Source organism: Marmota marmota, unplaced genomic scaffold, assembly GCF_001458135.2.
Source record: "Marmota marmota marmota unplaced genomic scaffold, marMar, whole genome shotgun sequence".
NCBI classification, from domain to species: domain Eukaryota; kingdom Metazoa; phylum Chordata; class Mammalia; order Rodentia; family Sciuridae; genus Marmota; species Marmota marmota.
This window is the reverse complement of record NW_026000102.1, coordinates 3,227,828-3,254,178: the sequence shown is the minus strand read 5'-3', so window position 1 is coordinate 3,254,178 and position 26,351 is coordinate 3,227,828. Positions and strand designations below refer to the sequence as shown.

The 26,351-nt window shown below is 38.3% G+C and overlaps 1 protein-coding gene and 1 long non-coding RNA gene across 2 annotated transcripts in view; one reads left to right on the top strand and one right to left on the bottom strand.

The window, feature by feature from the left end:
• Window positions 1-26,351, bottom strand: part of Rere (arginine-glutamic acid dipeptide repeats) — a 294,428-nt gene that overhangs the window by 141,223 nt on the left and 126,854 nt on the right. Inside the window, 3 exon segments of the mRNA XM_048783657.1 lie at window positions 12,886-12,990; window positions 23,271-23,387; window positions 25,581-25,677. Of these exon segments, the coding sequence (XP_048639614.1) occupies window positions 12,886-12,990; window positions 23,271-23,387; window positions 25,581-25,677 (319 nt within the window).
• On the top strand, window positions 3,726-4,971 carry LOC125610777. Its single transcript, XR_007340787.1, has 2 exons — window positions 3,726-3,890; window positions 4,003-4,971. It is a non-coding gene; the product is annotated as an uncharacterized LOC125610777 (long non-coding RNA).

Here is a 26,351-nt window from a genome sequence, read left to right as displayed (position 1 = left end):
AAGGAAGGGAGGGAGGGAGGGAGAAACCTCATCACAACTGAAAACAATTTATAAAGCAGCAGTCTTTGAAGATTAAGCTGATCTTCTGACCAAAGATGTTGCTGGCTTTCTGTGCATTGAAATCAAACTACATTATAAACCTGAATAGAGTGTCCCAGAAAAAAAGACTTTGGACCAAGTAAGCATGTCTACAACACAAGTCTAAAGGTCTTTTTGTTCCCACTGGGAAGACTCTGAAATGCTATAAAAAAGTATAACACACACACATCTCTCTCTCTCTCTCTCTCTCTCTCTCTCTCTCTCACACACACACACACTTATACTGGAGAAAGCGTAAGAAAAAAAAAATCATATCACGCTGATACACCAAATGTAACAAAACTATGAAAGTACAGTTTCTTTTAAGAACAAAATTTCAATAAGTATAAAGAGAAATAATCAAGAATAAAAAGAAAGTAGACCAGTAAATTGTGGTTAAAAAATACTGGTAACTACTTAATTCCTAAAACAATTTCTAATACTGTCTCAGTTGACCATGAAAAATAAAAATACTATGGAGGTGATCACATATACAAGAGAGACTTGGCTTTTGAATGAATAACAATAACATACTAAGCAACTACGTGCCAAATACTTATCATTTTCATTTCATCTTTACAACTGAGAAATATTTATTTCCTTATGATCCATGAGAAAACACAGGTTGACAGGCATCAGAAAGTTTGTCCAGTGTCGTGTGTGAAGTAGAAAGAACAGTACCTACCTGGCTCCCAATCCAGCCTTTTCTCATTTACTCATGAACTTATTTACATGTCAAAGACCTACTTGCCAGGCACTCTACTGGGAACCAAGACCGCAAGAACAAACACAATCCTCAGAAACTTCAAATCCAATGGGAAAGAGAATCAAACCATCACAAATAAATGTAAATAGTTCAAAGACCTCTGATAGATATGATCTCTAATTATCCTAGCTGAATTAAAATGAACTGTTATACTTTGGACTCCAGGTATCACAGAGCATACAAAACGAGAAGAAGAGTTTTCAGATTCATCTTAAATATATCTCCATGCGCCTGTATTGCCCACATCAGAAACTGCTCGATTCAGATGATTAGCAATTGACTGTACTCATCCAAGAGAAGACTCATGAATATACACATCATTTCAAATATTCCTTTAGTATTTAGATAGTATTTCTCGCTTACAAACCGTCAGGACATTTGTTTCATAGTGTTCGGAAAATATCTTTTGATGGAAAGATAGCTTGGTTCACTAAAGACCAAAAATTAAAAGGAAAAGGAAAAATGAATTCAGAAGAAAAAGGATCAGGAACAAAAAACAACTGGAGAACCACAGACGTAGTAACTAAGTGAGGTCTTGGGTGACTCAGAGTCCTCTAACTCATCAGTTAGCCCACAAGATGAGAGTGGAGGAATTTTGAGAGCTATGAGATTAGGAATGAAGTGGCATCGAAACACAGCGAGGTGTGTCCCAGCTTACCACACCATGTATGCTGATGGAGGAACATTTTAAGCAGAAAACTCTACTGTGGTTCTAATTCAAGATTCTACCAAAATGACATGAAAAGCTAACAAGATAATAATTTAGTGCACTTCTACATTCCTTCTGAAACAACCTTCTGTACTCTCTCACATTTCCTGACACTCTGAAGTATCTCAGGAAGGGAACAATAAGCCAAAATGGAATGACTAGCATCTTTTCAATGTTCAGCTTACACAGACCCCTGACCAAGACAGTAACTTCCATGTGCTGGTTCCTTCACCTCTGCCACATCCACACAAGCAATGAACCCCTGAAGCAAGAGATGAGTGGTCGGCAAAAAACATGCCAGAAATACAAGAAATACTGTGGTGACTTACTTCACTTACAAGGTGAAACAGAAAAAAAAAAAATAGACTCTTAGCCACAGAGGGTATCCATAGATCAGAGCCAGTGACTGTGTGTCTTTACCAGCAAAAAGGGCAGCTGCACACAAGATCCATGAACACAGGTATGTGCCAGGCCCAGTCAGCCATCCATCAAGCAGGAGGAACCTGAGCCAGAAGCTGGTCAGCTATGAGTATAGCTTCCTGCTCACATTTTATTAGCTAAAGTGTAAAGAAAGTTTAAGTTAAAGACCCAGCAACAGAAAATCAGCATTCTCAACTCCAACGCTGAATCTTCTCTTCAAGCCTGAAACAGTAGGCTTTCATGGACCCCACATGTACATGACCAGAAAGTGCTAGTGTCTGATTTCTCTAGGCTAGAGAAAGGATAAATTTTTTAGAGAGAGAATGCAAAGGAAGAGCAAACTGTGCAAAAGATATCTTTTTTACCTTTTAGCAGTACTCAGGATTGAACCCAGGGGAACTTTTGTTCTGAGCTACATCCCCAGCCCATTTTTATTTTGAAACAGTGTCTTCTTGCTAAGCTGTGGAGGCTGGACTTGAACTTGCAATCCGCCTGCCTCAGCTTCCTGAGTAGCTGGGGAAAGATGCTTCTAAATAGAGTAAATAAGATAAGTTCCAGAATCAACGTTTCACGGTATGGGAAAAAGTGGGAAGCTGCCTCAAACCTCCAAATGCAATGTTCAAATAAAAAGGATCGTAATGGGAGGAGAACCCTCACATGATTGGAAAAATAGATCTGAAGACAGCAATAAATGTCAACCTAAATTATTCTTCTTTAATTCATCTCCTTAGTTTACAATCCCCAAATTTAACCTATAAGAATACAGATTATATACCTCAGGAATATTTTAAGTGTCTAGAATTCACCAAGTTAAGCCTTAGTTTAAAACCTTCTGCTAGACTCAGGGGCTTTGTCTGACTAAAGTTGATCATGCAAAGGTCATATTATACAACTAAGAGCTTACAAATCATTTCTCCTTTGTATCAATATATAGTAAATTTCTTCCCTTACCTATGAGGGTTTTTCACATTTTTCTTTATTGTATATTTTCACCCATCCCCACAAATACACAAAACTTAATGTCACTTCAATTTCTTTTCCAAAACCTATCAGCAGAAAAAAAGGAGAGGAAGCAATAAGAAGCAACTAACATAATTCAAAATCGCTGAAAATCTGCTTGAGTAAGAATTCAACTAGTCCTAAATCTGCCTATTCTGATTGGCTCCCTAAGTTTACCATGGAGAGAACCATCTGCCTGAGCCTTCTCTGTGAGCAGGAGGCACAAAAAGTATAGCTTTCCCTGGGTAGGAAAGACTAGTGTTGGCCGTCAAGCCATGGGCACCCAATGTGGCCTTGTCAACACCTCTGCCTTCTCCAGCACCCACTACTTCTTTCACTTCTCTTCTATAGAATTCACCAGTCACACAGCAAAATACAAATGCACACAACAAACATTATCCTATTTAAAATGAACATACAAAAATAAGCACACAGAATACATGGAACCTCAACTTCTAACACAAATGTCAATGCATACAGTTTTCTGAAGAAATCTTCCTAAACTCCAAAAGGAAGAAGGATTCGCTTCCTTCTGAACAACACAGTACAAACTGATGTGGCAACCTTTCACTTTTTAAAAAGCCATTTTAAGGTGAAACTGTTGCCACCATAATCCACAACTATCTCCTGCCTATGTCAGATTTCAGAAAAAGATGACAAGAACTGTAATTTGCTCTGGCAAACAGGCTCTCAATCAAAACAGGTTCCACCCACCTTCAAAGCAACCAATAGCTACCCACCTACCACCATTCCTAAAACATCCAAACAGAACTGCTCTCTGGCCCAGGCGATCCTGGCCAGCCACAGGCGCAGCAAGGCGGGGGGCCTGCAGGCTTGCTCTGCAGGGCTTGAAGAGAGACAGCTCGGCAACAAGCACCCAGCGCGCCTCGGGTTAAAACCATGCCAAGGGAGGAAGAGGTGAGGAGAAAGGGGGGGCAGGACAGGGACAGAGGGACCCGAGAAGCTTCATATTCCTCATCTGCTTAACGCAGCCCTGGGTAGAGCCCTTTCCCGCTGTTCCGTGTTGCAGCACCACCTCCACGGCCAGCTGGGCTGAACCAAAGGCTCCGGGAACAGGACTCTGAAGGGTGAATGACTCAGAGACATCTCCAGAAGTGAGAAGGAGCAGCCAACCATCACCCGGCCAGGGAGGCCAGAGGAAGGGAGCCTACCTGCAGGGGCCGAAGGGATCCTCCATGACTAACAGAGCCCCGGGTGAGTCTAGCTGATCCCTGCACCTCTCTTACCGCTAAAACTCTGCCCTTTTCTACTCTAACTGCTCAAAATGGAGGCACATGCAGTGTGAGAGACCTCACAGAGCTTTCACTGAGCTTGTGCTATGACCTAAGCCTCCACGCAGAACGCAGAAACTTCCCCTCACACTGACAGGACTGAGCATGTGCTGTGACCCTCCCTCATCCACACACTGTCTCTGCACAACGCAATCAATCTCAACCCTGCTGTTTCCGTAAATAAAGCCCAGCCAACAGACACCGCAGCTTCTCCCTGCACACCAAGCTAGTGTGCAGGGAAGTGGGGCCTCAGGAAGGGGATCTGAGACAGCCAACGCCACAAGCTCGGCAAGCCCTGCCAGCTTCAGTCCATGCCTGCGCCTCCAGACAACAGCAAGTTCTGTTTTGTCTATTTTTTTTTAAAGGAAATGGTGGTCTTAAATAGCAAGATTTCCAAGAAAGAATAGAAACAAAGGACATAAACAACTATGTGTAAGATTAATTAGCAGAAATATTCCAACACATTTAAAATCATAGTAGTAGCTACTTAAGAAAAGCAACTCCATACATCTCTCTTTGAAAATCTTCAACATTTGGAAAACAAACAAATATACCACGGTAAACCTATGGAGTGCATGGTACTGTCACACAGAAACAGACACAGTGTCTGGAGGGCATGACAAGAAGAGTAATTCCCAGTGACTCTGGAGGCCAAGACAGGAGGATTACAAATTTGAAGTCAGCCTCAACAACTTACCGAAGCCAAACAACAACAACAACAACAACAACCCAAAACTGTACTGTATGCAAAGATTTAGATCTTCCTTAAAGAAGCTAAAAACTCTCAATACTAAATTAAAAGGTTCCCTAAAGTAACACTAGCCCAATCCAATATGGTTTGAAGACTGGCTTTCTCACAGTAAGAAGAGCAAGGAAAATTCAAGTTAAGAGTTCAAAGAACACCATGCCGCAAACACCTGAGCACCCCCGAACCATATTTGAGGATTGGGCTGGGGATGTAGCTCAGTGGTAGAGCACCTGCCTAGCACACATGAGGTCTGCGTTCAATTCCCTACACCACAAAATAAATAAATAAATTCATTAAGGTCTCTTCAGAAAGATTTCCAAATCCATAAGGTCATCCCCTCTTAATGTAGTGAGCATTAGGAAAGCACTCTCACTGTCTACACCAAAGTGGAGACATTTTTCTATTAAAACTCAGTTTAATTAAAAACACAGTGTATGCCCTCTCTCCCAATCTCCACCTCCCATAGACAGCAAACTGAGCTGTCCACCTTATAAAGAAACTCTACAGATAGACTTAGTTTCCACTTGCAACCTCAGAAATAATTTTATGTATTACTTAGTTAAAAAAAAAAAAAAAAAAAAAAAAAGGAAGATCATCAGTCTCCCCAGAAACCATAAAGAACAAGACAGGATGGAAAGGCAGTGTGAATTCTGTTTCCCAGAAATGTGAAGAAAAGTCAGCACCACAGAATCAAGTCCATGCCCACAGTCTCCTATCCATGCTCTGAACTAAGACCATGAGTCAATAAATCTTACTCTGCTCAAAACATGACTTGTAAAATACAAGTCATGCCAAATACACTTAAATAAGTTTTCCTTTTGACCCAATGCATGAAATAGGTTCTCCTTGTTGGTTTGTGAAGCATGTCTACAGAACGGATTTAATAAGGAATAATCTAAAGAAAATTACTTTCTGAAAACAAAAGTAAAGGAATTAGAATGTGGCAGCCAAGTAATATAAATATGACCAGAAAGGAATTCCTCTCAGAAGGATCCATTAAAATAAAACAAAACAAAAAAACCCTATCAAACCTTTTCACACAGAAAATGTTCATTGGGAGAAATCACTAGAAACTAATAATTTAATATATTCATCAGTACTCCGAGAAACCATGGGAACGATTACATGAAGCACAGTAGAAAGTTACTTTACAGCAAGTCAAGCAAATTACATTTTCAAAATTGTATATTCCATCTCAATAGATACCTAGGAAACACCACAGGCACTTCATCAGAACCTCTGTTACACTGGGTCCCAGGAGTAACAGCCACTTAACATCAACATCCTCTTCACTGTCTTTCCTTACACTGGCATCTCACAGGTATTCTTTACAGGCCACCAAGACAAAGGCCCCTTTTTCCTGTCACCAGTGGCTCTCCAGACCTCCTCTCCTTCACATCCTGTCTCCCACAATTCCAACCACTCTCTACCTCCCCTAACCCTCTGGCAGTCCCCCGTCTCCCAGACTGGGAGCTCTTCTCAGGCAAAAACAATGTATATCTCATCTGTTTAGAGCCACCCAACAATTTCATTTTGTATCTCAACAAATACACTTGAAACACAAAATCAAAATCACCATTTTTTGGCAAAAATTTCATAACTCATAACTAATCATGAGGGAAAACATCAAACAAACTCAAATTAAAGATCATTTGGGGGCTGGGGATGTGGCTCAAGCTGTAGCGCGCTCGCCTGGCATGCGTGCGGCCCGGGTTCAATCCTCAGCACCACATACAAACAAAGATGTTGTGTCCGCCGAAAACTAAAAAATAAATAAAATATTAAAAAAAAAAAAAAAAAGATCATTGGTAAAACTGGCTCCCACTCTTCAGAAAAGCCAATGTCATGAAAAATATAGAAAGGTAAGAAAACATCAGGAGAATAAAGACAGGCAAAGCCCAGTAAAGAGACACAACAATGAAAAGGTGATGCAGGAAGGATCACAGGGGGAAAATTACTAAGAAGACCATTACTGGAAAAACTTGCAAAGTCTGAATATGGACCATGTGGTACTCCAGCAATGTTAACTTTCCTGATTTTAAGAACATTCTTCTTCTTGGAAATATATACTGAAGCATTTGGAGAAGAGAAGGCTGCTGTCTGAAGCTCACTCACAGATCATTCAGGAAAGAATAACAGTGTGTCAGCAGGGCATAGTGGTGCATGCTGTAGTCCCAGCCACTTTTGAGAGGCTGAGACGGGAGGATCACTCATACCAGAGGACAGTGCCAGCCTGGGCAATGCAGCAAGACCCCATCTCCAAACAACAACCAACGGAAAATACATAGAAAGTGATGAAGCAAAGATGGCAAACACAAAGATGAATATGGCAAGAAAAGATATAATAAAGTAAATGTGTAATGAAGTTGAAAAGGTAGTAACAAAAAATATATAAGAAAAAAGGAAATAGGACAAAATGTTAACAAGTGGTGAGTGGGTAAAACATATATTCTATTCATGACTCTTCTTTATGTATATAAGATTCCAAATTCAAAATTTAAGTATATCTAAAGCAAACTAAAAAATACCTTTACAGGCCCTACACATCCGTATATCATGGCCTCTGCTGCACAGAAACACTGGGCAATGAGTGACTTGCCTAGCTACTTTTTGCCCATGGTGCTCTGGTTCCCAAGTTGAAGCCACCTAACACCCAGCTACCATGCAGTCCAAACTCAGAATACGGCGACAGCTCTCCTCCTCAGAGAATCTCAAGGAGCCCTAAACTTAGTGATCAGGAATCAAATACACCACTGTGTCCCTTTTATTCTTAAGTTCCAGTTCTAGAAATGGGGCTATGTTTCCTCTAACCAAGCCTTACTTTACACAGAATGTATCTCAAACCCAGGGCCTCAGGAATGCCAAGCAAGTGCTCTATCATTGAGCTGCATCCCTAGGCCCCTACTGATACTCTGGAACATTAGATATCTGTTTCCTGATGCTGACTACACTCTGGACCTCATTCCTGTACTGCTGTTCCTAATCATCATCCGCCTGCCCACAGGGACATGCATATATGCATCCAGGCTGCCCCCAAGTGTTTCTGTCTGTGGCCTATTTCTGGAGTCTTCCCAGAAGTCATGTGAACCCCAGATGCATCTATACCACTTCTGAATCCCACACATCCCTCCTTCCTCCCACTGACCCCACTGAACAACAGGTGAAGGATGCATGCTTCTGAACAGAAGGGATGGGAACACCTAAGTAAGATGAATACACTGCACAGATAGGTTCTTTCTACAACTAAAAACATTTACACTATAAAAACTGATGGAAACATCACTTATCCACCATTAAGGGACCTTTTCCCAGGAATAGAAGACACACACCCAGGGGTATAGGAAAAAAGGCACTGGCCCATGGTGGAGTACTAGACCCGAGGAGAGGAGAAGGTAGGAAAAAGGACAGATGAGTTCAGCAAAATCAAAGTGCTAGCAAAGGTAAGACCATTTGCTATAAAAACTCCAAATCTATTTTTCAATAATTTTTCTTTCAATTTTGGTTCCGATTTTTCATTAAAAACTCCAAATATAAAAATTATATTATTTCACATTATCTTGTTTATATACTCAGTAAATATTGTTAGGTAGGTTTCACTATGGTCAATGAAGAAACTTAGCAAATGTTGCATATTTTGCAAAGGATTCTAGAATCAATATTCCAGACAGACTTGAGAATCCACGGTCCTCAGACTTCCTTATGAACATTATCAACCAGAGGGTCAATGGTCTACCAAAGGTTTTTCAGGATTCCAAATTTTTTAGACTTTTACTTTTATGTGAATATATGACACAGTATGTAACACCCCAGGAATGTCTAAGCTATAACCAATATACTATCATATTTATATTTTTACCACAAAATTGGTGCACATTCACACGAAGTATACTAAATTAAAAACAGAAATAGCCTCAAATGGTTTCAGGCCAGGTCTGGTCACCAAACGAGTTGGGTGCTATATTTAGTATACAAAGTTTTAGATTTTCAGAGCTTTCAGATTTCAGAATGAAGAAATCATGGATAAGTATTATCATAGGTCCTCTATTATATTAATGATTAGCATTCTAAAGTAAAAATGAAATATAAATTTATACTTAATAATACTAAAGTAATTTTATGGCACTTATCAAGAAATCTACTATCCCCAAATTTTAAAGGCATAAACCACAATCACAGAGCAAAGAACAGTTGGTTTGATTCACACTATAGTACAGTTGGTTTGATTCACACTATAGTACATTAGTTCAACTAAGTAGTAATATAATCAGGATCAAAAGTTCAGAAAGACCAGGTCCCTGACAAGACACATCATTCAGGAATATAAAGACCAGATTAGGGGAGAAATAAAAGGGGAACTGAACTCTTGAGATTTTAAAAGGATCTATGAAAATGAATGTGAAAAAAAAATTCAAAATTTTAGTGCTGATATACTAAATTACAGAAAAATACGTACATTAACTTTTAACTAGTATCCGAAAGTTTGTTCTGAGAAATAATTCCATCTTAAAGTTCAGTTTCAACTGCTCACTTAGTGTTAAACTCCTGCATTATTAAAAGGGAAGGTAGCAGTCATCACTTCACAGTCACAGAATTCTTAGCCCTCAACTTCCAGTGGTCTTATTAATACATGTGCCATCTCAGAGGAGCATTTCACAGTAAAATAAATACATACATACATACATACATACACACACACACACACAGCTTGACATTTCCTTTCCACATGAACTTCCACTTACCTAAATGGCACAGGGTGTCAAGGACTGGCACATAGCACTATGTAGCCAGGACTGCAACCCTAGTCCCACTCATTAAAGTGAGGAGGAAACTGCATCAGAAACCAGTTCATCACACAGCTTCATCCCTCACAAACTTGAAACCAAGTCAGAAGCAGGCAACTCCTACAAGAATACACACCCATTTATCCACAGCTGTTCAAAAGATCAGGAATGTGTGTGATTTAACAAAGTATGAAAAGACTTTCTGCATTTCCTCCATCTGATTTATGTACAGCCCGATTCTTAGAATGCCCAGAGTGTGTATTCTTGCTAGGTTCCTGAGAGTGGCCTTGAACTTGCAATCTTCCAACCGCAGAGTCCCAACTCCCCAGATTAAAGACATGCACCAACCATGCCAGCACTGTACCAAATTTCTTTTTTTTTTTTAATATTTTTTAATATTTATTTTTCAGTTTTCGGTGGACACAACATCTTTATTTTTTTATTTTATTTTATGTGGTGCTGAGGATCAAACCCAGTGCCCCGCACATGCCAGGCGAGCGCGTTACCACTTGAGCCACATCTCCAGCCCTGTACCAAATTTCTATAAGGGCCTTGACTCTTGAACTGTGAGAAGTTTGATGTGCCTCAAACTTTATTTGTAAGTAAACATTCAAATATTTGCTGATTGTAATTCAACCAACATCTCTCAAGCACTTAAAATATACATAGCACAAGCGCAACGAGAGAATACAAGTGTAGAACTGAACAAACAGCAACTACAAATTTCAAAATATTGTGATTCAGGATGCAGACCTTATAAAAGTGCATAATTATGTTCTTTTTTTGTATACAGAGACAAACAATATGCTTCTACTGCATACCTAATCCACATTTTCAAAATTGAGGGATGGAAATATAGCCCAGTGATAGAGCACCTGGTTAGCATGCAGAAGGCCATGGGTTTGGCCCCCAGCACTCTCAGTGTCACCCTATATAAACACTACCTGATGAGAAATATCACCCTGAAAGACTGCAAGCAACACATAATGAAAAAAAAAAAAAAAAAAAGACATCTGTGTACCTCTCTAGCTTACAGAGAAAAGTTACATAGTGCTTTTAATAAGCGTTCAAGGAAAAGGGCTAGGGATGTACTCAGTGGTCAAGTATCTCAATTTCCAGTATAAAACAAAACAAAACAGATGTACAACTTAAACTAGTAAAAAAAATAAATTTGATTGTTATGAATTTTAGAGCTGAATATTTAAAAGACAAAAACTATTTTAGTTAATTGCTGATGCACTCTTAACTTGTGCAACATATTTATCACAGTTAAATAAGTATGGAATCACTAAAATAATGACGACCAAGTCAGGCACAGTGGCATATCCCTTATCCTACCTACTAAAGCAAGGGGATCACAAGTTGGAGGCCTGCCTCAGCAACTCAGCAAGATCCCGTCTCAAAACAAAAATAAAAGGACTAGGGAGGTAGCTCAAACGAACCCTAGTAAAAGGCTCCAGGGTTCAATCTCCAGCACCAAAATAATAACAATAACAAACAGCACTGACAACAACATGACAACCACCAACTCATTTGTCTCTATACAGAAACTCGCCTGGGCAACAGAATGACATGACAATGCACATATAAAATAAACATTTTGGGGCTGGGGCTATAGCTCAGTTGGTAGAGTGCTCACCTTGCATGCACAAGGCCCTAGGTTCAATCCTCAGCACCACACACACACACACACACACAATAATAATAATAATAATAATTTAAAAAAAAAATTTCAAAATTTAAAAAGAAACTTCTGAAATATTTCCATCAACCAGTTTTTTTTTTTTTTTTTTAATCATTAGACTGTGGCCTTCTTTTGAAAACAAAAAGCTCAAGCTTCACTGTATTATAAAGAAAAAAATAAGTATTCTTAAGAGGTAAGCAAAAATAGATGAGCATAATCCTCCTACTCTCACAGCTGCTGTCTAAGACAGAGAGGAAGAGACAGAAAACCAGTGTATACTATGCCCCAATGATGCTCTGTGCAGCCTTGTGCAATCACAATGAAACATGCTCCCTTTAATCAACTCTTCAGTGACTGTCCTAAGAATACTCTAAATTTTGTATATCATTTCTCAACATCTTCTAGAAAAAGTTTTCACTAAAATAATATTTGTTTTGCAATTATATCCAATGGATAATAAAGTAAAATTCCTTGAGCCAAGCTAAATCTTTTATTTCTTTCTAAATCTTCACATTTGTAAACAGGTCTTGGGTATCCAGAGCATGAATTATTTGACCACCTGCTAATACCCTCCACCTTTTCCCCAACCCAATTCCCAGTACTGGGAATTGAACCCATAGCCTCCTACTTGCTAGGCAAGTGCTCTAACATTGAGCTACACATTCAGACCCTTTGTTATTTATTTTGAGATACGATCTTGCTGAATTGCTCAGGCTAGACTCTTATTTGCCATCTTCTTGCCTCACGGGGTGCATAATCATGCCCAGGTCTTTAAAAAAAAAAAAAAAAAAACTTAATAAATCATATAGTCACATGATTTTTCCAGGGCACATGTATAAACACACTCTTATGCTATGTGAAGAGTATTACAGACATAAACCAAAAATTCTTTTTGTGAAATTATTTTGACCCTATTGCTTTTTATTTAACAAGCCATAATTCTTTTACATAGATCTTAACAAAATAGTTTGGAACAGGAAGTTTCTGTTTTGTAAGAGTAGTCTCACCAAAGATACTTACTTCAGTGAGTGTTCCTGGGATTTTTATTACGAAGAATGAACAAAATAAATGAGTTACCAACAAACAAATGAGTTAACACACATGCCAGGCAAGTGTGTTACCGCTGAGCCATAGCCCCAGCCCTCAACTACATTTTTTAATCCCACCCAGGTAACACCCAAATTTTCCCATCTTCCCTTTCCCTAACAAAACTAAAGAAAAAGCAACAAGCTGATTTAGGTGTCAAAGACATTAAATATTAAATACATAGTTTACATTCAGGTGTATAAACACACACATGCATGTTCTCTCTCTCTCTCTCTCTCACACACACACACACACACACACACACACACAAGTGAGAAAAGGAAAAAAGTTCTCACTGAGTGGACACAAGTGACTCACTTACCTTGTCTCAGGGTTGTAGCCTAATATGTAGAAAAATGAGTCCACTCGGGCTTTAAACTCTCTAGCAGCAAATATGTCAGAAAAATGGGAGATGTTACACTTCCCTCTGGGGGGAAAAAGACAAAAAATACATTAGTAATACCCTCTTTTTTTTTGGTACCGGGGATTGAACTCAGGGGCCCTCAACCTGCGCCACATCCCCAGCCCTATTTTGTATTTTATTTAGAGACAGGGTCTCACTGAGTTGCTTGGTGCCTCATTAAATAGCTGAAGCTGGCTTTGAACTCGCAATCCTCCTGCCTCAGCCTCCCAAGTGGCTGGGATTGAGAAGCCACCACGCCCAGCTCCTCAATTGCCTTGCAAATCAAAATACTACTAGAGAAATAGAGAAGAAAACAAATGACTAAATTCATGGTACCTGTTGAATAAGGTTACAAATTCCATATTTTTCTTACAAATTCCATATTTTTCTTATTTCAAGACTTCTTCAATATACAACTTTTTAACTCAGGTGTTTTTATTTCATCATGTGGGCAATAAAGTCAAAATTAATAAACTGAAGACAGGACTGTGATAAAAGAATATTAAGCAAATTAGAAACGAATGGGGGAGGATTAAGACCATAGGGAAAATATGGACGGAAAGTTCAGTCTAAAAACCTTTCTAAATCATCAAAGCAAAATAGGCCTTTTCTTAATGCTACATATTAAACTGTTAAAGCTAAAATGCATATCAGACATTCCTTTGCAATATAGCTTCACGCCAGTATTTTTCTTCTTCTTTAACATGCAAGAAATAAACTTACTTAGAAATTAAAACATAAATTTGAACTTTTTTACATAAAGATGGGCTCCAGTATGTAAACAGTTCCCCTCAAATGTTCAGGTAAAGTTAACTGACTCTAGGTTGGAAATCACTATCCCACAGAAATATTGCAATAAACAGCAGTAAGCTTTCTAGTTTCAACTGACAACAAAAGTCAAACCACCTTGTAGCTAAAAACTATAATACGACAGAATCGTTTAAGCATGTTTTAGGTACCAAGAACCCAACACAAAGATACTAGAAACATTAAACCATGCAGCAGGGCCCAGACTTTCACTAACAGACAGACACACATATCTCTCTCACACACACACGCACGCACGCACGCACGCACGTGCGTAATATAAAGGTTTCCAAGGAGGCAGATGATTGAAAAAACTTGAACTCACTTGGTGGTCACAGAAGGTAACTTTAATGTCAAGTGGAAGCCAAAGCCTGTGATGCAATTAGATGGAAATCTGAGGATCAAAAAACCCTGTTTCACATCAACAACATCTAAAGCAAGCCTCCAGGATTTCCCATCCTGTCCCCCCCTCCCATGCTCACCCCAACCCCCAACCCCAGCAGGCTGTCTACAGAGTCTAGAATCCACTCCATATGCACCTTAACAACGGACTCAACAGCTAGGGAGAAAAAGTGGCAGAGGGATACCAGAGGGGGTACCTTCATTTCCTACAAAGAAATTTTAAAACTCTTCCTTTCCCCAAGGACTTAATTATGACCAAAGCCTCAGTAATGAACAGAGGCTAAGAATGGCTCAAACCACCTCCATTTTTTAAATTAAATAATGACATTGTTGGCTTATTAAAGTTCCTTTAACTACAGAGGAGAAAACAATTCAGGGTGACTAGGCACTTAGAATTTAATAAAATTTAGAGGAAATGAATTTTAAATTTTACTTAATCTTAATCAATGTAAATTTAAATAGCCACACATAGCTGGTGCTCCTACCGAACAGCACAGATTTATAGAACATTTCCGTCACCCAGGAATTTTTACTGGAAGCACTGTAACATTCCTACTGTAAGTAGATATCAAGAGTCAATTCAAAGAATACACAAAGCAGATGTCAGCTTTCCAGGCCCAGAACCTATCCTCTGATTTTTAAATAAAGCTAACATAAGCTTCTGGAAAAGCAGCAGCAAGTAAGGTCACTGAGATGGAATAGTGAGCTCACCCTGAGACCAGCTACCCATCCATCAAAAGTGATTTAGACACTGGAGCTTAGAGGAGGCAAATAAAGTCCTTTCTCAGTTAAACAGGATAATTACACCTATTATACCTACCTTGAACAATACTAAGACAATCACAGAGAGAAAGTCTATGAGCCCAGTGGTGCATGCCTGTAACCCCAGCTCTGGAGGCTGAGGCAGGAGGAGGGTGAGTTCAAGGCCAGCCTCAGCAATGGCAAGGCACTAAGCAATTCAGTGAAACCCTGTCTCTAAATTAAATACAAAATAGGGCTGGGGACGTGGTTCAGTGGTCGAGTGCCCCAAGTTCAATCCCCAGTACTCCCCCACAAAAAAAGAAAGTCTATGAAACTCTACATACTACGATGCTATGAAGAATAAGTTATTATTACCATCACTGTTCAATATCAAAGAAAACAATTCTTTTATCAATTTCAGTGTTGCTGACTAATACTGTCAGGGGCACTCCCATGAATACTAGGACATTTAGCTACATCCCTGGGTCCCCCACCCAGCAGCATAATCACATACATTTTTTTTTTAAGTTGTAGGTGGGCCCAATACCTTTATTTTCTTTATTTTTATGTGGTGCTGAGGATCGAATCACACATGGCAGGCAAGCGCTCCACCACTGAACCACAACCCTAGCCCCTCACATACATATTTTAACAATCAAAAATGTCTCAAGACATTGTCAAATGTTTCCTGGGGAGGGCAAAATAACTAGCTAGGAAAAGTCAAACATTAGGAATTGAAGCATGTCATCTGATAAATGGCTATGAAACTGCAACCAATGGGGTTTTTCTCTACCATTATGTCCTCTATTTGCTTACTGTTTGTGTCTTGAATGTTTCTGCTCTTTGTATGTTTACTTTATATCCTGCAACTCAACTGAATTCTTTCATTATTATATTATATAGGTTTGTTTTGATTTTGGTTTTGGTTTTTGGTTTGGTTGTTTTGTTTTGTTTTGTTTCTGAGACAGGGTCTCGCAATATTGCTCAAGCAGGTGTAGATTTGCGGGCTTAAGTGATTCTTCCTTCTCAGCCGCCACACCAGGTTCACAGTTTCACCATTCATTCTTTAAGTCTTTCCAAGTATGCTATTTGCAAAGAAACACAGTTTTACTTCTTCTTTACCTTTCTTATGCTTCTAACTGCACTATACCTCTGGTACAATACAGAAAGTAATAAAAAGAGTAAACACTGTTATTTAGTTTCTGATCTCACTGGAAATCTCTTACGTGTTCCCATTAATTATGATACTAGCTTTAATCAAATCAAAACCCTAGCTTTGGAGAAAATCATATGATTTCTTCCCTAAGATATATTCTTATGGCATAGGATATTCAGAGTCTGTGACACTGAACCAACATGCTCTCTTTGAAAAAATTCCAGTTGTTCATATATGTATTTTTAAATGAGACATTAGAATTTTTAAAAACAGGATTTGATTAATTACCTCTAATGCCATTTCCCCTTTAATTTCTCCTTTTATCTTTATTCCCCTTATTGTACTTTTCTCTTACTGCTGTTATTTAGAACAGCTTCATTCACAGTACCTGAAAAAGAACTCAAGTGTCCATCCACATGAAAATAAAAACAAATGGTGGGTTGGGATGTAACTCAGTGGCAAAGTGCCTGCTTCATATCACCTTTCTGGAAAGCAATGCAAACATTTAGAAATATGTGCATAGGTGTGCATGTAGTATAGGTACCATTTTAAACTTTGCATTTTGTTTTTCACTCCTGAGTCCTCTTCTCTATCAAAAGCAGGATATAACTTAAATGTTGTTTCATGGAATGGATAAGGTGGGACTGTTAAGAGAAAACTGCTCCCCCCACCTTGCTGAAACATCTGTCCCAGAGGTTATAAGGTTCTGCCTTCTCCCCACCTAAAGCAATGCTTCACTGTCAACAGCAACATAACTAAAGACAGGGAAGCCCTTCAAACCAGTACCCTGACATTCACCAGTACAGAAGATGCCATAGGTACTGTGCTACTGGAGGAGTCCTCTGGCAGGCAGAGCGGGCCATGTGACAATGAAGGACATGAAGATAATTTCACCATGCAAGGAGGCAGTGCAAATGGGAACAATGACCTAGATATTCACTCCCACAAGCCACCAATAATTAAGAGTTTTCGAACATCCTAGCACAGGCGAACCCCCAAAAAACTTGTGAAGAACATGCCAGCACACACGGAATGCTCATGGTAGAGGTATTTCTGTACTCTTACCTGACCATGAAAACAAATGAGGAAAAATACTGAGGAAATCACTATCTTGTCTAGATATCCTGAGCCACTGGGATTAGAAACAGGTACAGAATTTTTAAAAAATTTACTTCCTCAGTTTTGCATTCTTCCTTGTAGTCCTCCTGTGGGGTACTTTTTTCAGAATCCCATCTTGATTTATATTTACTGTTTTTGAGCACATACTTGGCATAGTTTTCCTAAAGCTTGCTCTAAGTATAACAATGTATACACATAACTTGTAACATCCACTAGTATCCATTCTTATCAGTTCTAGAAATCTTTCACTTAGGTCCCTTCTGCCTTCTCACTTTTCAAATATAATTGACTTATGCATCTGCTCTACACACATTCAGCAAAAAACACTGCATTGTTTTGACTCCATTGTTGTTTTTATAATTTAATCTTGGAATTTCATTCATTTAAAATTTTTTCAATTTTTTTGATGTGTTTGATGCAAATAATTTCCCTCTGATCACCGCTGTATTCAATACAACATTAAGTTTTTTAACTTCCTTAATTTCAGCTTGTATTTCCTCTTACACCCAGGAGCTACTGGAAAATTTCCAGGTGAAACAGTCTTGCTCATAGTAAATAAACTATAGGCTTATTGCATTATTACCAGATATTTTCTCTATTGTACTGCAGAAAAAAGAATGTACATTGTCTATTATTAAGGGTTAATATATTAATATATGTCTGAGATAAGTGCTTAGGAAGAAAGTAATCAAAATGTGTAATATCCTATATGAAGAAAAATTTCAAACATTCCTAGAAGGCACAAAAGTCAGCAGGACTTACGGAAAAACACAATTTGCTCTTAAATAGGAAAACCAAACACCGTACCTCTCCATAACCTCATTAATAAACTGAATACAATCCCACCACTAATGCTAACACACTATTATGGACTGCAATAACACTAAGGATCACATGGAAAAACAAATAACTAAACAACAGGGGAACTATATCAGATATTAAATCATACTATAAGGCTTCTTTAGTTAAAGGAATATAGTGCAAGCATATAAATAGACAATGGAATAATAAAACAAAAAAGAAAAAGGAAAGAAAAGAAAATCCAGATTATATATGGAAAATAATTCAGACAGAGCTGGTATTTCAATCTATTAGGCTAAAGACAAATAAGTGGATGTGGTGGCACACGCCTGTAATCCCAATGACTTCAGAGGCTGAGGCAGGAGTTATTGCAGGTGTGAGGCCAGCCTCAGAAACATACAGAGGCTCTAAGCAACTGAGTGAAACCCTGTTGCAAAATTTAAAATTAAAAAGGCTGGGGATGTGGCTCAGTGGTAGGGTATGTCTGGGTTTAATTCCCAGTATGGGAAAAAAATTAAAAATAAACTTGACTAATGGTGCTGGGACAACTGAGTACAATTCTTCCTTAAATATGTTATAGGAAAAAACTTTTTAAATATGGCTTAAATTCCAGAGGCATTCATAAAAGAAAAGACTGATTCATCTGATTAAATAAAAGTGTTGTTCATTTAAAAAAAAACCTAATCAAAATCAAAAGAAAACTGGCGCTGGTTGAAGAAAATGTGTCATATATATAATATACACCAGACATATAAAGAACTTTTTAAAAATGAAAGACAAAAACCCAACAGAAAAGACTGATCATATTCAAAATCACTGTGAAATAAAGTAAAACAAAACTACCAATACACTTCTAACCTGATAGACAGTAGTGTATATAAGTGTTTATTCAAATATATACACACACACTAATTATTTTTATTTATTCATTGGTACTTGGGGTTGAACCAAGAGGTGCTTAACCATTAAGCCACGTCGCCAGCCGTCAGCTCCCCCCACCGCCCCCCGCTTTTTTTTTTTTAATTTGAGACCCTAAGTTGCATAGGGCCTCACTGCCATGCTGAGGCTGGTCTTTGAACTTGTGATCCTCCTGCTTCAGCCTCCTAAGTCATTAGGATTACAATCATGTGATACTAGATCTGGTGTAAAATTTTTTTAAATAAAACGAATGTTGAGAAAATAAGCAGTTTTGTACATCATCAGAGGAAATGCAAATTGGTACATACCTTCTGGTGAGAAATTTGGTAATAGTTAACAAACCACATATACATAAACCATTCCACACAGCAATCCCACTACTATAAAATTTACCCTGAAGATATGCACAGTCAATAAGAAAATATGTTTGCACGGAATATTCACTGAAGCATCACTTACGTCGGCAAAATTTACAAACCACCTAAATACCTATACACAGGAAAACAAAGGAATAAACCATAAGAAATCCATCTCATGTAAGGAGTACTGTACATGTTAGAATGAGTGAGATCTCTAAGAACTGATATGAGCAATTCCCAAAACATACTGTCAAAGTGAACAATGCAAAGGACAAAGGATTTCAATAGCATTTTGCCCTTTATGAGAGAGGGGATCCTAAGAAAATGTATTTGCACATCTGGGAAAAGAAAATGCAGAAAAGATAAACCAGGGAGTAAATTACTCAGCTCCTGCTACATAGTCTGACCCTCAAAGGCCCTTGTGTGAAAGCCCTGGTCCCTAAGACAGCACTAGGGACCAGGGAAGTGATGCATGCTATCTTTGAAAGGAGGAGGGCTACTGGGAGCCCGGCCCCTTTTTCTTTTTTTGGTACCAGGGACCCACTGAGCCACATCCCCAGCTCAGACACACTATTTCTGTAGTATTCTTGCAAAAAATGTGTTATCTTCAATGCAACTGTGTGAAAACACCAATTTGTCTTAAACTGAGGAATGTGTGGCAAAATAATTAATCCATACTCTTTACTTAAAAAGTATCAAGGTTGGCCAGGTATGGCAGCACAAACCTGTAATCCCAGTGGCTTGGGAGGCAAGAGTATCAAAAGTTAAAAGCCAACCTCAGCAATTTGGCGGGGCCCTAAGCAACTCAGTGAGACCCTGTCTCTAAATAAAATACAAAAAACGGCTTGGGATGTGGCTCATTGGTTAAGTACTCCAGAGTTCAATCCCCAGTACAGGAAAAAAAAAAAAAAAATCAAGATTATATCATGACAGACAAGAATGAACTAGGGAATCATTACAGAATGCAGAGCAATGTGGGATGCCAAATATGACCCCAAGACAAGAACAACAACAAAAAGCATACTGTTGAAATTGAAAGAAAATCCTTAGTTCAATGGGTTGCATTAAAGTCAGTTCCCTGGTTCTCATCATTGCACCATAATTAAAAGAAGATGCTCCCATTGTGAGAGTTTAAGAGAGAATACATGAAAAAGTCAGTACTTGTACCTTTTCTCTGTGTCAAAAAGTAGCTCCAAATAATTTTTTTAATGACTCTGAAGTATCCAAGGACATACAGAGTATCTTTTTCATGTTCCCAGCACCTGACAGATAACCCTCAATCGGCCAGTAGGACAATAAGGTGGTTAAATAATGAATGGATAAATGAACTGACAGAACAGAATGTGGTAACAGTGAAGCACTAAGCATGTGAAGACAACACAGTGAAAATTATTTCGCATAAACAGGGTGTGGTGGCACACGCCTGTAATCCCAGTGGCTTGGGACGCTGAGACAGGAGAATTGCGAGTTCAAAGCCAGCCTCAGCAACTGCAAGGCACTAAACAACTCAGTAAGATCCTGTCTCTAAATAAAACTACAAAACAGGGCTGGGGATGTGGCCCAGTGGTTGAGTGCTCCCGAGTTCAATCCCTGTTACCAAAAAAAAAAAAAAAACAAAAAAAAACAAAATCACATATAAAACAACTGTAGAGTAAAGCCAGAAAATAAGTCCTAAGCTACAAAACTAAGAGCTTGGTGACACCATGAAACTCCTAAGAACTCACAGGAACTAAAGTACATTTTTAACAGGCAAAAAATGGTTGAAGAATAGTCCACAGATGTAATTAATCTGTTTAAATTCCTAAATATACACACATTTTAAGGGACTGTATATATGTAATACATATATAATATACATAATGCATAATATATAATATTATGATAAATGTGGGTTTAATATAGATAAGGTATTTATAATATTATGATAAACGTAGGTTTAATATAGATAAGGTATTTATATATATTTATATGTATTTGGGACACACGCACACATATATATTTTTCCTATTTGCCCATAACAAGATAGGAGATGAATTAATTCAGGATTTAATAAGGAGATTAGAAACCCAAAATAGTTTTTTAGGGTGTCTTGGCCCTGGGCTTCTAGAAAACTCACCCTAAGACATCTTCCTATTGTATGAATCACAGGTAAGGTGATTACCTGTAGCCTGACCTACCCTAGGACTTCTTCCTCCTGGCTACTTGAAGTAGGCAGCACATAATCAGAAAGCTGGAAAGCAGCCTGCCACCCACAAGCCACTGCTGATCTCCTGTACTGTTTGTCCACACAACCAATACTTAAGAATGCACTGGAAGAAGCAGATAGTAAACCTGAGGCTAAAAAATTTTAGTCCCACTGCAAAGCAACTGCCTCAGATCCCTGGATCACCAACAAAACATTATCCACAGGGGGAAATTAGTGACATGGCAAACAAACTGCAAGTTTTGAGGTTTGTCTGTCCATTTTCGGAGAATCTCCAGATGACATCATCTGGAGACACACCTAAAGTAATCTGAAAACTCAATGAACTCATCCAACAACCAACAGGTCACCAAAAAACAAAATCAGTGGATGCTGAGTTCTCACATCTTCACTAACTCAGCACAAAATTAATTTCACTTTTAATTTTCTTCCTTTTACACTTTCACAAACCCAGATTCAATGAGCAGAGTACTGTGAAAGAGAATACTAAGAGAGTTTCTGAGTATGAGCTGCTCTGTGAGGGGCCTCCACACACCTGATGCAGTGAGTATTAAATCAGAAGGTATGTGTTTGGTTCAGGATGCTGTGACTCAGACATGCCACCTTAAACAGGTTTATCAAAATGATAATTCAAAGGTTAACAAACTTTACACTGGTCACAAAGCTATGTGGTTGAGTCACAATTCAAACTAAAGTCTTCTAATTTCAATCAAGCATTTTTTCCCCCATTACACCACAAGATTGGCCAAAAATACTTACCTGGGAATAAGCAGAACATAAGAAATATTCTACTCAAGATGCTAGCTTTGTGGCTGAGGTTGTAGCTCAGTGGTAAAGTGCTTGGCTAGCATGTGTGAAGCACTGAATTAGATCCTTAGCACCACATAAAAATAAGCAAATAAAAGCATTCTGTCCACCTACAACTACAAAAAAAAAAAAAATTTTTTTTTTAATGCTAGCTTTACTAATGGTAGCTACTGGTAAGTGTAGTGTAATGAACTATGAAAGTAAGCAGCTGTAGGAACTTTGCTGAAAGGTAGATGAGGGCCAGCTCAGGCTGCCTCATCACATATCACTACAACCACAGAGGTCCACAGTCACTTCTAGAAATGAATACGTAAGAATGCACTGGAAGAAGCGGATAGTTTAGTTTTGGTAAGGAAAAGCTTTAGCCTCACAATTCACATAGAGGACACAAAGGATTTTGTTTTCCTTTTGATGATGATGACTAAAGGAAAAAGCTTTCACTCCTCCTTTATAACCCAACTTTAGTAAGAACTTGAAAGAAAAAGGTGTACCTGTTACCTCCCCAGTGAATGGAATGGCCAGAGCCCCTCAAGAGTTACTCTGAGCCCAAATAAATCCATAGAACTGAGCCTCTGACACTTGAAGAGAAGGGTGATCAGCCCAGTGTTATCAACCTTTTCCTTTGTCCTTGTGGTTTCCCCATTACATTCCTTCCACCCCTTATGTGTGTCCACACACTACTTATTTATTTTTGGCAGTATTGGTTTATATGTGTGTGAAGAAAGAAAGAACTAATTTTGGTGAGTAAACTGTGAAAAGCAAAATTGGGGGCTGGAGATGTGGCTCAAGCGGTAGCGCGCTCGCCTGGCATGCGTGCGGCCCGGGTTCGACCCTCAGCACCACATATAAACAGAGATGTTGTGTCTGCAGAGAACTAAAAATAAATAAATAAATATTTTAAAAAAAAAAAAAAAGCAAAATTGGGGAAAAAAAGGTTGAATCTTAATACTCAAATCACCCCCAACACAGGTTTAAGTTAAAGTAATCTAACCTTGGTGAGGAGAAAAGGGATGACAGACATTCCTGGGGGCATTGCCATTCCATTCTGTTTTCTTGGAGGGGAGGTGAAGGGCCAGCCAAAGCTCCTCTCATGGGGAGCACACTACTGCTGAAAAAGTGATGGGATTGCCATGCAGCAGTAAGAACCAAGTGTGAGGAACAGATGCCAGTCAAGCCCACGCATCAACAAGTATTACTAAGAATCTACTAGCCAGATTGTTGAGTACCTTATCACCTTTTTATCTGGAAAAAAAATCCAGTTGAGGAGCTGGAGTTGTGGCTCAGTGGTAGAGTGCTCGCCACACATGTGTGAGGCCTGGGTTCCATCCTCAGCGCCACATAAAAATAAATAAATTAAATAAAGGTATCATGTCCATCAATAACTAAAAAAAAAAAAAAAAAAAAAAAATTTTTTTTTTTAATCCAGTTGACAAAGTGGCAAAGAGAGGCTTTCTTCTGAAGGTAACAAAACAAGATGAAAATTTTATAACAGAGCTACCACTTTTCATGACAACTTCAAAGAAAGTGCCACAGGAAGGGGGAAAAAATCAAACCCAGGAAAAAGAATCTCTAGTGTCTGCTGCAGTGGGCCAATGTAAGGACAGTGCTTCCATTACAGATATTCAGAAGGTATCTGAGTGTAAACCTACTTAGAATAAATTTATCTGGATCCAGCTGGAATTAGATGAGATAAATGGCTCTTCTAAAAATGCTACAATAAAATGAATATTACTCTACAAATCTGACCAGCATTGATAAATACTCATATGTATCCATTTTATGCAATTATGTCAAAATAGGTTGAATAGTAAGAGTTACATATCTAAATCCCTTAACATCATTTACCTCAGGAAGGGAGGGGAGGGGAGGGGAGGGGAGGGCCAGATAAGAGCTTTGTTACCTATCTTTGCTAACAATCTAACTGTTCCATCAATCAAGCCAACCTTCTATTAACTTGCTTTGTTCAGCAAACAGGCTTAAGAATGGAAAGCTACCTCCCAAAGAAATAAAAAAGCTTGTATGGATTTAGAAAAAGTTCAAAAACCACCACAGGAATTCTCTAAATATATTAATCTAAAGTCCTGTTAGAAGTCAAATCTAACTACAACTACTCCTTCCCCTATCACAAGGGTCAACAAACTGCTGGCCAGCAAGCAAAGTCTGGCCTACCACCTGTTTTCATATGGTCTGAAAGAATAGTTTTCACATTTCTAAATGGCTGAAAAAAGAAATCAAAGAAACATGGTATTTCCTGATGTGAAAAATTAAATGAAACTCAAATTTTAGTATCCATAGATAAAGTTTTATTGAAATATAGCCACCTCATTTATGTGGATATTGCTTATGGCTTTTGTGCTAGAATAGCTGAGCTGAATAGCTGAGGCAGAGGCCATGTGAAATATATCTGGTCCGAAAAGTTCTGCCCTAATTTGCCTTGAAGTAACTGGCCTTAACTGTGTAGCTGTGCACAAGAGATTTTAGATGTTTTACTGAATACCTTGAGAGCACTGTAAAACAGAAATTACCCCACTGTAGTGAAGCTAAAAGCTGGCAAATCCCAGTTAGTTTTTTAAAACTCATATTCCTTAACAAAGAAAATAGTTCTTTTACTGCACTATTATTATTTTCAGCAAGGAAGGGACTTTAAGAATATTAGTAGTTGTACTTCTTATGCTACCAAAGAAGTCCAAAGTCTGCCATGTATATGCAAAATGTATCTAGACATATGGGTGTATTCTTGATTAGGATATTAAATATACAGGAAGAGGATCATGGGCACTTTTTTGCTAAATTACCTAAGATATTAAGACTATTTATTTTTGTCTCAAAATAAAATCTTCAATATATTTTCCCTACCCCCTACACCAAACTTTTTGGTAGGAAATTTTTCCAATATACATAAAATGGAAATAATAGCTGAATGAAAATCTCTATAAATTCTGCTGAGAAAATTAATTAGTGTACTGCCATATTTGCTTCACTCATTTTTTCATTTTTTATAGTGGTAGGGAATCAATCATTAGAAAGTAAACTGCAGACAATCAGAACATTTTACCTTCAATATCAAATAATATCAGAATATTCAATTTCAAGGAGCTAAAGATACAATAAAAGAGCAAGGGTATAAAAAAATAAATTAGAACAAAAATATAGAGGGATTTAAGTCAGATTAATGAAGTCACTGGCAACCTCTGAAATCTCAATTACTTAAAGTGTTAGCTTACTGAGACCATTTACTAAGAGTTGTCTGACTAATAGTAATGGTCATCAAAAGAGATAATGGGAGACCTCCAGTACTTACCTAAGGGCAGCAGCATGGTATGTGTCAACATAATCAGAAATGAAGAGCTCTCGGTTCTTGATAACTGGGTCTGTAATGACAAGTTCTCTTCCAGAATCTGTCCAAAAAAATATATAGTAATAATAATTAATTACCTAAGAGGATATTAAAGCCAATTTTCGCCAAAAGAGATAGAAAGTTTTTGTACAACATTTTTTTCAGATTCACCTCCCACTGAAGAAAGCCCAATAAATAGCCAGGTCTGGTCAACGTCTTAAGTGTGCAAAACAGTGCAGAGAATAATACACAAAAAGAACAAAGTATACAATTTGAGACAATTGACAAATTATCTTGTTGGCTGTGTGTTACACCCTTTACTAAGTCCCTGATTTGCCGAAATGAATTAATTGAATTAATTTAATAAGTAAAAACCTAAAGAAGTAAACAGAAACAAACAACTAACACATCCTAGCAATTTGTGAATACTTAAATATTTAGTGATCCTGTCTTTCCCTCTCACCCTCAAATATTCCTGAATGGAATAAAGCCATACAATGATTCAGTGGACAAGAATGACCAAGATGGGCACAGTGGTGCACACCTATAATCCCAGTGACTCGGGATGCTGAGGCAGGAGAATTTCAAGTTTGAGGCCAGCCTGGGCCTCAAACTTAGGGAGACTGTCTCAAAACAAAACATAAAAAGGCCTGGAGATAGTGCTCACAATAAAGCAAGCCTGGGCTCAATCTCCATTACCCCCTCCCTCAGCAAAAAAAAAAAAAAAAAAAAAAA